Source organism: Schistocerca gregaria, chromosome 1 (assembly GCF_023897955.1).
Source record: "Schistocerca gregaria isolate iqSchGreg1 chromosome 1, iqSchGreg1.2, whole genome shotgun sequence".
In the NCBI taxonomy this organism is placed as follows: domain Eukaryota; kingdom Metazoa; phylum Arthropoda; class Insecta; order Orthoptera; family Acrididae; genus Schistocerca; species Schistocerca gregaria.
In genome coordinates this window covers 621,948,505-621,964,559 of record NC_064920.1, presented here as the reverse complement: position 1 = coordinate 621,964,559, position 16,055 = coordinate 621,948,505, and the positions used below count along the sequence as shown (strand labels likewise).

General features: G+C 40.3%; 1 protein-coding gene across 1 annotated transcript in view; it reads right to left on the bottom strand.

Annotated features, from left to right (window-relative positions):
- LOC126359502 (ubiquitin-protein ligase E3C) overlaps positions 1 to 16,055 on the bottom strand; it is a 199,414-nt gene that overhangs the window by 166,193 nt on the left and 17,166 nt on the right. Inside the window, exon 4 of the mRNA XM_050007636.1 lies at positions 7,814 to 7,969. Coding sequence (XP_049863593.1) covers positions 7,814 to 7,969 — 156 coding nt within the window. The remainder of the gene's footprint in view (positions 1 to 7,813; positions 7,970 to 16,055) is intronic.

The following is a 16,055-nucleotide window of genomic DNA, read 5'->3' as shown; positions in this document are numbered from 1 at the left end:
TCCATAGTGCAGCAATGGCAGTGAATAACGTCAGACATGAACAGAGAACTGACTGACTATCTGCTGGATGTGCATGTCTTTACCAGCTACAAGGAACACCACGGGCCAGTGTATTCACATAGTGAACTGAGTGGTGTGCTCACACTGCGAACGCAATTCTATAGTAAGACTGTGCCTTCTAACAGCAGTCTAGGTCCATTAACTCCTGCAGGCTTCTTTGGCTGTGGAGCAAATATATCATGTTGACTTCCTATTCGTGACGAACAATTTCCGCATTAAGCAATATTATGAAAAGGACAGATTGCTATTCACAGTATGGAGGAAATGCTGAGTTGCAGACAGGCACAACAAAAAGACTGCTCACAAATTATGTTTTTGGCCACAAGGCCTCCTCCTGCACTAGACAACATACACAATCACATTCACATAAATGCATCTCACACTCACATGACCACTGTCTCCAACAGCCGAGGCCAGACTGCAAGAAGCAGCGCATGATGGGAGAGGCAATCTGGACAATGGGGGTAAGGAGGGGGTGGTGCGAAGAGGGGGGACGGATAGCAGTGTGGCTTGTGGGAGCATAGAGGGATGGGGTCGGGAGAGGGTTGGGCAGCTAGGTACAGTCAGGAGGTTAGACAGAGGGCAAGGGAAGAGGAGGAGGAGGAGGAGGAGGAGGAGAGAAGTCAAAGAGACCGTGGCTGTGTTGGTGGAATAGAAGGCTATGTAGTGCTGGAGTGGGAACCAGGAAGGCGATATATGGACAAAAGACATGACTAGTAGAAGTTGAGCTTAGGAGGGTCACAGGACTTAGGATATACTGCAGGAGAGTTCCTATCTGGCCAATGCCGAAAAGGTGGTGTTGGTAGAAAGAATGAAGACGGCACAGGCTGTGAAACAGTCACTGAAATTAAGAACATTGCGCTGGGCAGCATGCTCAGCAATTGGTGGTCCACCTGTTCCTTGGTCATAGTTTATGGGTGGCCATTCATGCCGAAACACAACCTGGTGGTTGTCATTCCCACACAGAATGCAGCACAGCAGTTGCAGCTTAGCTTATAGATCAGCTTTAATGAGATAAGTAATGCTTATGAGAGGACTGGAGTAGGTTGTGGTGGGAGGACGTATGGGACATGTCTTGCAGGTAGGCCTATTACAGGGATAAGAGCCACAAGGAAGAGGTTGAGAGAAGAGGTTGAGTAGGGATGGACAAGGATATTGTGCGGGTTCTGTGAGCAGCAGAGAGGGAGAGGTGAGATGAGAAGGACAGTGGGTAGGACATTCCTCATTTCACGGCACGACATGAGGTATTCAAAACCCTGGTGGAGAATGTGATTCAATTGCTCCTGTCCTAGGTGGTACGGAGTTATGAGCTGAATGCTCTCTGCATTTGGACGGTGGGACTTTTCGAGGTGGTGGGGAGAAGTAAGGCATGGAGATCTGTTTCTGTACAAGACTGATAGGGTGACTATGGTCTGTGAAGGCTCTCTTGAGCCCTTGGTATATTTTGAGAGGGAATACTCGTCACTACAGATGTGACAGCCGCATGTGACTAGGCTGTATGTGAAGGATTTCTTGGTATGGAATGGGTAGCAGCTGTTGAAAAGGAGGTATTGTTGGTTGGTAGGATGATATGGATGGAGGTACTCATGTAGCCATCTCTGAGGTGGAGATCAACAAGGAAGGTTCCTTGTTGGGTTGGGGAGAACCTGGTGAAGAGAATGAAGAAGAAGGTATTGAGGTTCTAGAGGAGTGCAGATGGGGTGTCCTCACCCTCTACCAAGATCATGAAGATGTCATCAGTGAATCTGGACCAGGTGAGAGCTTTGGGATTCTGTATGGTTAGGAAAAATTCCTCTAGATGTCCCACAAATAGGTTGGGTTGTTTGGGGGAAGAGACCAAACAGTAAGGTCATTGGTCTCATTGGGTTAGGGAGGGACGGGGAAGGAAGTCGCCCATGCCCTTTCAAAGGAACCATCCTGGCATTTGCCTGGAGCGATTTAGGGAAATCACAGAAAACCTAAATCAGGATGGCCAGATGTGGGATTGAACCGTCATCCTCCCGAATGTGAGTCCAGTGTGCTAGCCACTGTGCCACCTCGCTCGGTACACAAATAGGTTGGCATAGGATGGTAATATGTGGGTGCGCATTGTGTACCCCAGATTTGTCTGTAGGTGATATCTTCGAAGGAGAGTGAGCATATAGATGGTCATGGTGACCAAGAAGGATGTTATAGGTTTGGAGTCAATCGTGGATTGGGATAGGTAGTGTTTAATAGGGGCAAGGCCATGGGCATTAGGGATGCCTGTGTACAAGGAGCCCTGTCACTATTGAAAACTACCTTTCCCAACGTCACTAGTGGCCCACAGTGGTATTCCACTACCCATTGAACCTACACAGTATCCTCCTCCATCCCAACTCAACCCCTGCACCCAACCCCTTGCATCATGGCTCGTATTCCTGTAGTACAGCTAGATTTGAGATCTATCCCATACATTCTCCCACCACCACCTACTCCAGTCTTGTCACAAGTATTACCTATTCCATCAAAGGTAGGCCTACCTGTGAAACCAGTCATATGATCTACAAGCTAAGCTGCAACCAATGAGCTGCATTCTATGTTGGGTTGACAGCCAACAAGTCTGTCAGCATGAATGGCCACCGATTAACTGTGGCCAAGAAACAGGAGGAGCACTCAGTTGATGAGCATGCTGCCCAACACAACATTTTTCATTCCAAAGACTGTTTCACAACCTGTGTCATCTGGATGCTTCCTACTGACACCAACTTTTCTGAATTGTGCAGGTGGGACCTCTCCCTGTAATATACCCTATATCCTGTAACCCTCCTGCCCTCAACTTTCGTTAGTCACTGTCCTTCGCCCACCTGCTCCCTCCCTTCCCAGTTCCCCCTCCAGCACTACAGAACCTTCTATTCCACCAATGCAGCTACAGTCTTTTTACATCTCTCCTTTTCCGCTCAACCTCCCCCTCTCCCACCCTCTTGCTTATGACTGCACCTAGATCTCCTATCCTCTCCCCATCTAGTCCCTGTACACTCCCACAAGCAGCACTTTACCATCTCCCACACCTACCCTGCTATCCATCTTCCTCCCCACAGCAGGTTTTTCCTCACCTGCATCGCTCAGATTCCTTCTCCCATGATGCACTGCTGCTCGCAGTCTGGCCTTGGCTGCCAGAGATAGTGGTCATGTCAGTGTGAGTTGTATAAGCATGAATGTGTGTGTGTGTGTGTGTGTGTGTGTGTGTGTGTGTGTGTGTGTGTGTGTGCAGGAAAAGATCTTTTGGCTGAAATATTAACTTGTGAGCAGTCTTTTTGTTGTGTCTGTCGATAACTCACCATTTCCATTATACAGTGAGTAGCAATCTATCCTTTCATAATATTGTCATTACTCCAGTCTGGATTTTCCATTGGTTAATTTACACATTTTGATATGCATTTAACTTCTCTCGATGTGTCTTCATTTAAAATTAAATATCAGCAGTTATGTTGAGCAAACCTATTTATTCCAAGAACCTATACTGATTTTGGGCTTTTGTACCATTCCAGAAAATGTTGCCCTTCTATCGCTATAGTTTACGATCACTGTCAAAGAATTGAAAAAATTCTATGCCACATTACCAGAAGTCTTCTACAGATACAGGGGGTATCAAAAATAATCACCCAATTAAAAAAAATCTTAACTATTATGATATTTGAAACATGTGCATGAACAACCTACTGTTGGAAAGAGCAAACTCTCTTACATGGTTCTTGCTATGTAGCAGCAGTGTGCGCCCACTTCAGTTCTAGTAAAAATTGTGTTGGGAGAACAGAAAGCATTTTATGTTCTACTCTTTGCATAGTGTTGATCAGTAATAACTGTTCAGTGTAACTTTCGTGCTAGGTATGATGTGGATTCTCCTACAGCACAGAGCATTACATGACAGCATAAACAATTCCAAGAAACAAGTTGTTTGCGTGAAGGCAAATTGCCAGGCCATCCCCAAGTGTCCGTCACAAATGCTTCTACCATAGTTTCATAAGGACTCCGCAGAAATCCATTTGCTGTGTAGCTGGACGGCTCAACATGCCCTGACATCCATCTCCATGTGTTACATCAATGTTTACACATGGAACCATACACAATTCAGGTACTGAAAGCTCTTCGTGAGGGTAACAAACAACAACACATGGAGTTCTGTACTTTCGTTCTTGGCAAGATGTAGGATGACCGTTTTCTTCTATGCTTAGTGTTTACTGACGAGGCAAAACTCCATTTAAAGAAAGGTGAACCATCATAATGTGAGAATATGGGGTATTTGGGGTATGGAATAACCACATGAAGCTGTACAACATGAGAGGGACCCTCCAAAATTTATTTCATGTGAAAAGGTGTATGGTCCGTTTTTCTTTGCCGAGAACACTGTTACAGGAAGCACATATCTCAATATGATTTAGAATTTTCTTTTCTCACAGCTGGAGACCAATTCAAATGACTTCATTTACCAACAGGATGGGGCACAGCCACATTGGCTTCTGGAAGTGCTGGAGTTTTTAATGGAAAGGATTACTGAATGATGGATTGGTCGCATTGGACCAAATGATTCAGCCTTACATTATTGGCCTCCAAGATCAACGAACCTGACTGTATGTGATTATTTCTTGTGAGGGTTTATAAAAGGCTCTGTTTATGTGCCTCCATTACCAAGAACAATGAACGAACTGAGACATCCCATAACAGCAGCTATGGAAGCTGTAACTCAATACACGCTCGCTGCAGTGGGGGAACAATTTGATTACCACATTGACATATGGCGTGCACCTCAAGGGGGGCATATTTAGCAACTATGAAAAGGTATGGGGGAAAAAAAAACCTCTTTTTGAGTTTCCCATTCATCAAAAAACAAAAGTCACTGTATATTTTATTATTTTTAGAAATACAGATGTGCCAAATCAGATGATTCCTTTTGGTACACCCTGTATATTACTGCACCATAAGTTTCTTTTTCTTTCTTAATTTGCCCTCTTGTATTAGTCATAATGACGTAATTGCTTCTCAAATGCAACTATGTCTCCCAAAACCAAACAGATTCACTAGGAACCTATTTTTAATTTTTGCTTCAATTCTTTGATAGAGACTTTTGTGAGTATTAAGTTGCTTGTGATGCTAGATCTCTGCTCTTTATTTCTCCTATTTTCATATACGGAAGGAAACATACTTCAATGCTGCACCTTCTATTAAGACTTCCTTATACTAACACTTAATTGAGAATTGAAAGAAGAGGCACCGGGATACAAACAGCAAAACAAAAAATATTTCAGCAGCCATACAGCAAGTCATCTTGCCATCAACACTTTGACAACCAGACACTTAGAAGAATTTTGGGCCTACAAAACCAGCCCTGCATGCAATTTTTTAAAGAATTATTGGCACATATATAAACGATATATCTTAAAGAGTAATCAACACAAAAAAGTACCAAGCTCCAATTTTCCATATTTACCTTAGTTCTTTGACAGACTACAAATTTTAAAATAAAGGTGACAAAGTACAATTATCTTTCCATAAAAAGTGTGAGGTGAGTTACTGAGCAATTTCTTCCTCTTGAGCTTCCAAAATTTCTTGCTCACTCAGCAAATGTGATGTGTCTGTAGCCAAATTACAGTGAACTGCAAAACCTAATGAGAACGTGCATGACATTATGTAAACACAATCACACACTGGCTCAGCATGTGATAGCATCTGTTACACTTGCTAATGTTTCTTTGAAATAATCTAGAAATTGGCAACAGAAGGCAGCGCTTGTCAAGGGACACACAGCAAGATATCTGTATATTGTTCTCATATGAATTTAATCCAGTTTTTGAGCAATAAGTGACACACACACTGAAAAAAATCATGGCCCAATCTGTACTTGGGTGCGGTCTTCTGAACACAGCTTTGTGGCCCAAGCTATGCTCGGGTGTAGTAGCCAAAGTGTTGAAATGGGAAAAAACAAGAACAAACATAACTTCTTGTTGTTGTGGTCTTCAGTCTAGAGACTGGTTGGATGCAGCTCTCTATGCTACTCTACCCTGTGCAAGCTGCTTCATCTCCCAGTACCTACTGCAACCTACATCCTTCTGAATCTGTTTAGTGTATTGATCTCTTGGTCTCCGTCTACAATATTTACCCTCCACGCTGCCCTCCAGTACAAAATTGGTGATCCCTTGATGCCTCAGAATATGTTCAACCAACCGATCCTCCTCCTAGTCAAGTTGTGCCACAAATTTCTCTTCTCATCAATTCTATACAGTACCTCCTCATTAGTTACATGCTCTGTCCATCTAATCTTCAGCATTCTTCTGTAGCACCACATTTCGGAAGCTTCTATTCTCTTCTTGTCTAAACTATTTATTGTCCATGTTTCACTTCCATACATGACTACACTCCATACAAATACTTTCAGAAACGACTTCCTGGCATTTAAATCTATACTCGATGTTCAGAAATTTCTCTTCTTCACAAACTCTTTCCTTACCATTGCTAGTCTACATTTTATATCCAATCTACTTTGACCATCATCAGTTATTTTGCTCCCAAATAGCACAACTCATTTACTGCTTTACGGGTCTCATTTCCTAATCTATTTCCCTCACTCAGGATCATCTGACTCAATTCAACTACATTCCATTATCCTCATTTTGCTTTTGTTGATGTTCATCTTAAATTCTCCTTTCAAGACACTGTCCATTCCGTTCAGCTAATCTTCCAGGTCCTTTGCTGCCTCTGACAGAATTACAATGTCATCGGTGAACCTCAAAGTTTTCATTTCCTCTCCATGGATTTTAATTCCTACTCCGAATTTTTCTTTTGTTTCCTTTAGTGCTTGCTCAATATACAGGTGAATAACATAACTTAACCAGTCACTATATGCAAAGCACCTTGGTTCTGCAGATGACACTGTACTGTTTGCCTCTAGTGTAAATAAATATCAACAACGCATGGAAGAGATTAATACAAGGTTAAAGCAGGCCAAAAAACAATGATAACAAGGTAAAACAAAAAGAAACAAGAACAAATTAGCAATGAAAGTATAGAACATATTGAGTTTTTGTATTTTGGGCAGATGAAGAAGCAGTTCGTCAATAACAAAATGAAATAAACTCAAGAGTAAAAACGACCTCGAGTAATTCTGGTGGACTAAGAAGTTTTAAAAACTGTTTCCTAATAGGTCTGTAAAGGGATGTTAACAATCAAGCATGTGTTAATAGTTTTGCTTACAGCACTGGGACATTGACTTTGAATGTGAAAACCACTCAAAATCTAAGGGTTGCTCAGTGATAAATGCAAAAATATTATTATGTTGGGAATTAATAGGAGCAACAAACAAATGGACCCAAATGAATGAATAGTAGATTGAAGTTCTTTGCTTGATTCCTGCAGATAAGAAAAAAGCGAGATGATGACATAACAGAATGTGGGTAGACTATTTTAGTAAACACACAAAAATAAATAGTATGGATACAGACCAAAATCTTAATATATGCAACAGTCTAGAGAAGGCCGTCATCTAGTACTGCTACTGCTGCGAAGCATATAGTTGCACAATTTTGTTTTATATCATTAGAATACCATCAGTACTCTTTTTGAAGGAAAATCATGAGACACAGTTATTTTAAAAGAATAAACACAAATGGCTCTGAAGTATCACATACACATTGTTAGTAAAGAGAATTACAAATTTTAAATGATGGCTAGTTCACACTGAGACACATAAAGAGTTAACAAGCACAGTAATGACTGAAACAATTCTTTAGAATATACTTACTATGCGTAACCCAACAGCGAGCGAGTCACGGCTACCAGCTCGTTCCATCTGTTGTAAGTTTAGGTGCAACAGTCTCTGTATTCGCCACAGCCAACTTTCATCAGCAGTTTTTAACACACTTTCATGTTGTTTAAGTAACAATTGTGAAACAGAGACCTGTTAGCAAAAGAAAAAACAAAAACTGAACATTAATTTTGTTGAGGAACATGTAAGTGCAAAGAGATAAATATGGTTAGACTGATAAGAGCTGGAAAATTTGTGGGGTAATTTAATAAACAAAGACGTGACACACACAATTTCACAGCTGCTGAATCATTTACAAATTACAGTCAAAGAAATATATTCACTGTGAGTATTCTTAAGCTTAGTAATTTTTCATCTTACTCAGTTTCTCTCTACACTTTTATAGTTTTCGTACTCATTACAGCTGAAGAGCCTTATTTATTTCAGCTTAAATAATTTCTTCATGCATTTCCAGTGCCTTATACAACATAACAGTTATCTTTTCCTAGGTTACATCTGTTTACTCTGCAAACACTTCCAAAACTGTTGACAGAAAACCTTAATAAATACCTTTACAAACACATGTGACAACGAGTCAATGGAGGCCTTTGGTATCATTGGTTGGCATATAGAGATTTATGTAATGGTATTGTGAGGGTGGTGTCATGCTTAAGCACTGCATTTGGAAGTTTAGTTCCTTCTGTATGGGGGCTCTTGTACTGTTAGTTTGAGTTAGAGGAGAGTGCACCCCACAAACCATGGACGTAGCTGAGGCAGGGTAGCCTGTATGCCTCTATGATACAGGTAGCTGTGGCAGGCAAGTGAAACCCCATGGGAGGGGTATCTGTAGAGAGACCAGACAAACATGTTTCTGAACAGGGACAGCAGTCTTATCAATAGGTGCAAGAGCACCAGTCTGGATGACTGACTGATACCTGGTCTTGTAACATTGACCAACATGGTGTCGTCCTGTCGGCATTGTAAAGGGCTCGAAGCAAGGGGACACTACACCTGTTATATTTTCCGAGGTCATGTGGCTCTACAGTATGGCTTAATGATGATGGCATCCTACTGGGTAAAATACTTTAGAGGTAAAGCAGTAGTTCAGTCAGATCTGTGGGGAGGTAGTACCCAGGAAGATGTCATCAGGAGAAACATTTGTAGGCTTTACAGCCTGGCATGTTTGATCCATTAATGAGGTTAAAGTATAGCATAGTGAACGCCTTATAGTAAGCAAAATAGACACAAAGCCAACACCAACCATAGTAGCTTATATGCACACTAGCTTTGAAAAGGACAAAGAGACAGAAAGAATGTATGATGAGATAAAAGTAATCATTCAAATAGTTAAGGGAGATCAAAATTTTATTGTCATGGAGGTCTGGACTTTGATAGCAGGGAATTGAGAAGGAAAAATAGTACAACATGAACTGGGGATGAGAAATGAAAGAGGGGAAGACACCGGGAAGAATTTTGACCACAGCACAATTAATCATTGCTAATACTTGGTTTAAAAATCATGAAAGCAGGTTGTGCACGTGGAAGAGACGTGGAAGCAATGGAAGATTTCACACAGATTATATAACAGTAAGACATAGATTACAAAACCAGATTTTTAACTGCAAAAAGTTCTAGAAGCAAATGTGTAATCTGGCCATAAATTACTGGTTATTAACTGCAGATTAAAACTTAAGGAACTGCAGACAGGTAAACGACACCTGGATAAATTGAAAGCATCAGAGGTTGTTGAGAGTTATTATGGGTGCCTCAGGCATCGATTGACTTAAACAGGAGAAAGTAATTCACCAGAAGACATATAGGTACCCTTGAGAGATGAAATAACGCATGAGATAATGAATCTAATTCATGAAAAGAAAAAATATACATATGCAGCAAATGAAGCAATTAAAAGAGAATAATACAGAAGCCTAAAAACTGAGATTGACAGGACGTACAAAAAGACAAAGCAGGAATGTGACCTGTCCAGTTTTCTTGGCCTAACTGATTAGTGGTGTGCTTCAGTGTGCACTGATTGCCAGCAAGGGCAACCCTCTGATCTCAGTGTCACACATGGACTGTAACAAGAAGATTTTTGATCTTTCAAGTGAAGTTTGATACAGACAAGTGGATGTCAATCCCACAAATAAAATCATGAGGAAGATAGTGACTCTTCTCAGTGTGTAAGGTTTGACATGTAACATCAGTGAGGGTGTTGAACACAAGCGCCAGTGTCACAACAACTATATGGCCCTTTAAGGTACACAAGAACGAAATTCCTCTGATGCCCAGTGTTAACAAAAGTCTTGCACCTACATACCAGATAACAAAATACCTGAAAGCATTCTCAGTAAATACATAGTGAAATATGGGAAATATGATCATCACTTTCACAACTCCGATGACTCCATAGAGCACCTAAGTCAATTGCAGCTCTAGAATAAGGACATTAAAGTCAGTTTTGATGCAGACTCCCTCATTACGTGAATTCCACTTTCTCATTTCTTGGAAACAATTGCAGAAAAGTTAGATGATTGTTTCACATAACTTTTTAGGCACTTCCTGAAGTCAACTTATTTCCTGCTTGACAGAAAATATAACAAACCCATGCCATGGCAATGGGTACACCGTTATTGCTTGCCATGGTGAACCTATACATGGAGCACCTTGAAGCAGAGGCACTAGGATCCACCTAGTTGAATCCGATGTTTTTCTATTGGTACATGGAGACATCTTTGTAGTGAGGAAAAACGAAGATTTCCTGGAACACTGAAACTCAATCAACTGTAATATAAAATTCATGATGGAACATGAAAAAGAGGGACAGCTACCTTTCCTCGACATGCTAATTAAGAGAAGAAAGGACAGATCCATGGGTCACAGTGAATATAGAAAACTTCTGCAAACTGGTCATCTCCACACTCTGAGCCATTATCATCTGTCACAAACAAATTCAGTGCTAAGGATTCTGTTCCATATAGCTTTAACACTTTCAGACAAGGAAACATTCACCAAAGAATTACACCACCTACAAATAACATTCTGAAATAATGTGTAATCAGAGTGTTAAATTGAAATGATGGTACATTCAAAATCAAGATGAAATGAGAAAAAAGATTGAGTCTCAGACTGAGACAGAGAAGCTAAAAATCACTCGCCTACCTCGGTAACCCAAAACCCAGAAAGATCAGCAGACTCCTCCTCCTTTGTCTCCAGAAACCAGGGTGTATAATACATTCCACACAAATGTGGCGCATCTTACGTGGATGAAAAAAGGATTAGAGTTTAACATCCCATTGACAGCACAATCATTAGAAACAGAGCACATGCTCTCAATACTGAAAGATGGGGAAGGAAATTGGCCTTGCCTTTTTCAGGGGAAACATCCTGGAATTTGCCAGGAGCAATTTAGAGAAACCACAGAAAACTTAAATCTACAGACAGGGATGTGAACCATCATTGTCCTGAATGGGAATCTAGCATACTAACTACTGGGTCATCTTGTCCGGGTGTCTTACATGGGACAGACCATCAAAACAGTATAGGAGAGGCTGCAAGTAATGTCAGCAACATACCCAACTTATAAAATATGCAAATCAGCTGTCAGCAGAATACTATCATGAAATGAAATTTGATGAGACCAGTATATAGTAGGGCAAATGTCAAGTTCCTGGGCCATCATAATTAAGGAGTCCATCAAAATAAAGATGTCAAATAATATAGTACACAGATATGGACATCAATATAAACAAGGTTTGGCGACAGGTGCTGAATTAATTAAGATCTTGTTGGACCCTGTATCTTCCACAGCTGGAAAATGCTGAGACAATTTGCATTTCTGAGGAATATCAGTTGCACTCTAAAATAAAAACATCAAAGGGCATAGTGGTCACCAGAAATCAAATTCTGCTCCAAATAACAGTCTCAGACCAGCAAGAGTTCATTGTGGCAGGAGTCCAGGCAATGAGTGCTAGTAACAGTGAAACTCATAGAACATGAGCATTAAAGCAGGAATGGCTTGATGAGAAATGCAAGGCTGCAGAATCATGCACGATTATGAGAAATGTACATTTACATGATTATTCTGTAACTGGATAGATTAAAAATCTACTCACCAAATGGTGGCAGGAGAAAACACAAACCAAAAAAAAGTTTTATGTATGCCAGCTTTTGGAGCCAGGGTTCTGGGTGTCTATTTATTCTGATCTCTACCCCTTTTCCTATACCTCTTCAGTCCTTTTCCTTCACCCCTCTTCCTTCCTCTCAATCCTTCTGCCATAAGAAAAAGCCACTGGCTCCAAAAGCTTGCTTTTGTAAAACCTTTCTTGTGTATTTTTTTTTCTATGCAATTACATTATATTGACAAAAAGTGATTATTTTCCTTGTTATACATAATTATTCTGCAATTCAGAGTTAAGTTCATGGCAGACGGTTCACCAAACCATCTTTAAGCCATTTCTCTATCACTCCACTCTTGAACAGCATGCATGAATAATGAACACACAAGTCTTTCCATGTGAGCTCTAAGTTTTCTTATTTCATTTTGATGATCATTCCCCCCTATGTAGGCAGGCGCCAACAACAAATTTTCAAGCTCCGAAGAGAAAGCTGGTTACTGAAATTTCATGAGAAGATCCTGCACAATGAAAAAGCCTTTGTTTTAATGATTACCACCCCAATTCATGTAGCACATCCATGGAGCTCCCTCCCCTATTTCATGATAGCACAAAGTGATCTGCCCTTCTTTGAACCTTTTCAATGTCCTCTGTCAGTCCTATATGATGCAGATCCCACTCCAGACACCAACACTCCAGAAGAGAAAGCACATATGTAGTGTAGGCAGTATCTCTAGTTGATCTGTTGCATTTTCTAAGTGTTCTTTCAATAAATCGTAGTCTTTGATTTGCTTTACTCATGACATTAACCATGTGATCATATCAACTTAAATTATTAGTAACTGTAATCCCTAATACTTAGTTGAAAACAAAGATTCCAAGACTTACCAAGCGGGAAAGCGCCGGCAGACAGGCACATGAACAAAACACACAAACACACACACAGAATTACTAGCTTTCGCAACCGATGGTTGCTTCTTCAGGAAGGAGAGGGAAAGACGAAAGGATGTGGGTTTTAAGGGAGAGGGTAAGGAGTCATTCCAATCCCGGGAGCGGAAAGACTTCCCTTAGGGGAGAAAAAGGACAGGTGTACACTCGCACACACACACATATCCATCCGCACATACACAGACACAAGCAGACATATTTCCGCTCCCGGGATTGGAATGACTCCTTACCCTCTCCCTTAAAACCCACATCCTTTCGTCTTTCCCTCTTCTTCCTGAAGAAGCAACCATCGGTTGCGAAAGCTAGTAATTCTGTGTGTGTGTTTGTGTGTTTTGTTCATGTGCCTGTCTGCTGGCGCTTTCCCGCTTGGTAAGTCTTGGAATCTTTGTTTTTAATATATTTTTCCCATGTGGAAGTTTCTTTCTATTTTATTTACATCATCATTAATTTGAACCCAACTAATACTTAGTTGAATTTACAGCCTTTAGAATTGAATGATTTATCATGTAACCGAAATTTAGTGGATTCTTTTTGTTACTCATGTGGATGGCTTCACACTTTTCATTATTTAAAAGTTAACTGACACTTTTCACACAACACATATATATTGTCTAAATCGTTTTGGTCATCTGATGACTTTATAAGACAGTAAATGGCAGCAACATGTGCTAACACTTTAAAAGTGCTACTCAGATTCTCTCCTAAACCATTTATATAGATCAGAAACCACAGAGGATCTATAACACTTCCTTGAGGAATGCCAGATATTACTTCTCTTTTACTCAATGACTTTTTATCAATTACTGCGAACTGTGATGTTTCTGATAAGAAACCACAAATCCAGTCACACAACTGAGAAGGTAAGTCCATAGGCACAAAATTTGATTAGAAATCACTTGGGATGTAAGGTGCCAAAAGTCTTCTGTAAATATAAAAATATGTAATCAATTCCACATCCCTGTCAATAGCACTCATTATTTTGTGACAAAAGCTCAGTGTGTTCCAAAAGAACAATACTTTCTCAATCTGTATTGGCTCTTTGTCAATAAATCATTTTCTTCGAGATGACTTACAGTGTTCAAACATAGTATGTGTTTCAAAATACTATTGCAAATCTAAGTTAGCAGTATGTGTCTGTAATTTAGAGGATTACTCCTATTTCTTTTCTTGCTTATTGGCGTGACTTGTGCAACTTTCCAACTTTTAGGTACAGATCTTTCAACAGGCAATTGATTGTATTTGACTGCTAACTATGGAGCTACTATATCAGCTTAATCTGAGAGGAACCTAACTGGTACACAATCAGGACTGAATGCCTTGCATTTATTAGTGATTTAAGCTGCTTTGTTACACCAAGAATATCTACTTCTCAAAGTTACTCATGTTGGTAGTTGTTCTTAATAACTCTGCTTTAGTGGCACTATCATAGATAACATCACCATTGTTATGGCACACAAAGTATTGATTGTATTTCTGCTGGTGTACTTTACATATGAATAGAATCTCTCTGGATTTTCTGCCAGATTTCGAGACAAGAATTACGATGCTGAAAGTATTAAAAACATCTTGCACTGAAGTTCACACTACATTTCGAGCTTTTGTAAAGTTTCAGCAATCTTGATGATCTTGCACTATTTTAAATATGGCATGCTTTTTTCCATGCTTACACAACAGTGTTCTGAGCTCTTTACCATACCACCTCTTATTAATTTATTTGGTATATGGCTCTTAATAGCTGTTGATACTATTTCTTTGAATTTAAACAACATTTGGTCTATACTTACATATTCAGATTGGAAGGAGTGGGGACTGTCTCTTAGGATTGCCTCAAGTGAATTTTTATTTGCTTTTTAAAAGAGACAGGTTTTGTGTTTATTTTTGGTGGGATTGAATGTAACAGTATTGAGTCTCACTACAAAAACCTTGTGTTCACTAATCCCTGTACCCGTCAAGATGCTATTTGCTCTGGATTATTTGTCGATATGAGGTCTAGCAGGTTCTCACAACCATTTACACTTTCAGTGGGCTCCTGAACTACTTCTTCAAAATAATTTTCTGAGAACACATTCATGACAATTTCAGACAACATTTTATGCCTTCTCTGACTTTAAACGTGTATTTTCACTAATATATTGAGAGTAGATTGAAGTCATCAGTAAATATAACTGTGCAAGTGGGGTACCTATTTCAAATGAGACTCAAGTTTTCTTTGGACTGTTCAGCAACTTTATAATCTGAATTGGTGGTCAGTAAAAGGAACCAATTATTAATTTATTTCAGCTGTCAAGTATAACCTCTACCCGCTGTTGAGGATAACCTCTACCCATACCAACTCACAAAAACTATCTACTTTGACTTCACTAGAAGGTACACTACTACTGCCAGCAATAAACACTCCACCACCTACTGTATTCAATCCATCCTATATGTGTGTGGTTCTTTGTAAAAATTTCTGATGAACTCATTTCCAGCTTTGGCCAGCTTTCTTTGCCTATAACAATTTGAGCTTCAGTGCTTTCTATTAGCACTTGGAACACTGGTTTTTTTTCAACACAGCTACAACAATTTACAATTACACTAGCGATTGTTTCTAAGCCTACTTTCTAGTGTTTGTACTGCACCCTTTCAGATTGACACCATTTCTGTAGTTTGCTGAGACCATCTAACCAAAAACACCCAGTCCCCTCCACACAGTCTCTGCTACCCGTGTAGCAGCTGTCTGCGTGTAGTGGGCACCTGACCTACTATGCAGAACCCAGAAACACAACATCCTATGGTGAAAGTCTAGGAATCTGCACCCTACATGGTTGTAAAACTGTCTGAGACTCTAATTCAGACCCTCCACTAGGTTCTGTACCACGGTCAGTTCTGTGAATGATGCTAAGATGCTGAGCTCCGCCTTCACCTCACAAGCCGGGCTGGCAATCTTTACTACTTAAACTAGCTGCCTGAAACCAGAGTGTCTCTCTTCCAGTCCAAGTACCAACATGAGCCACCATAAGCAGTTACCTGCATACTGTGCTCTTCAGTGAATCCGGAAGCAACCTTTCCACATCTGGAATGACTCCTCATGCTGTATACACAGAGTGCAAACTGAACTCTTTCCCTTAGTGGCAGCCATATCCCTAAAACGCTCCATTACACATCTAATCTTGGGATTTCCAACAATCAGTGAGCCC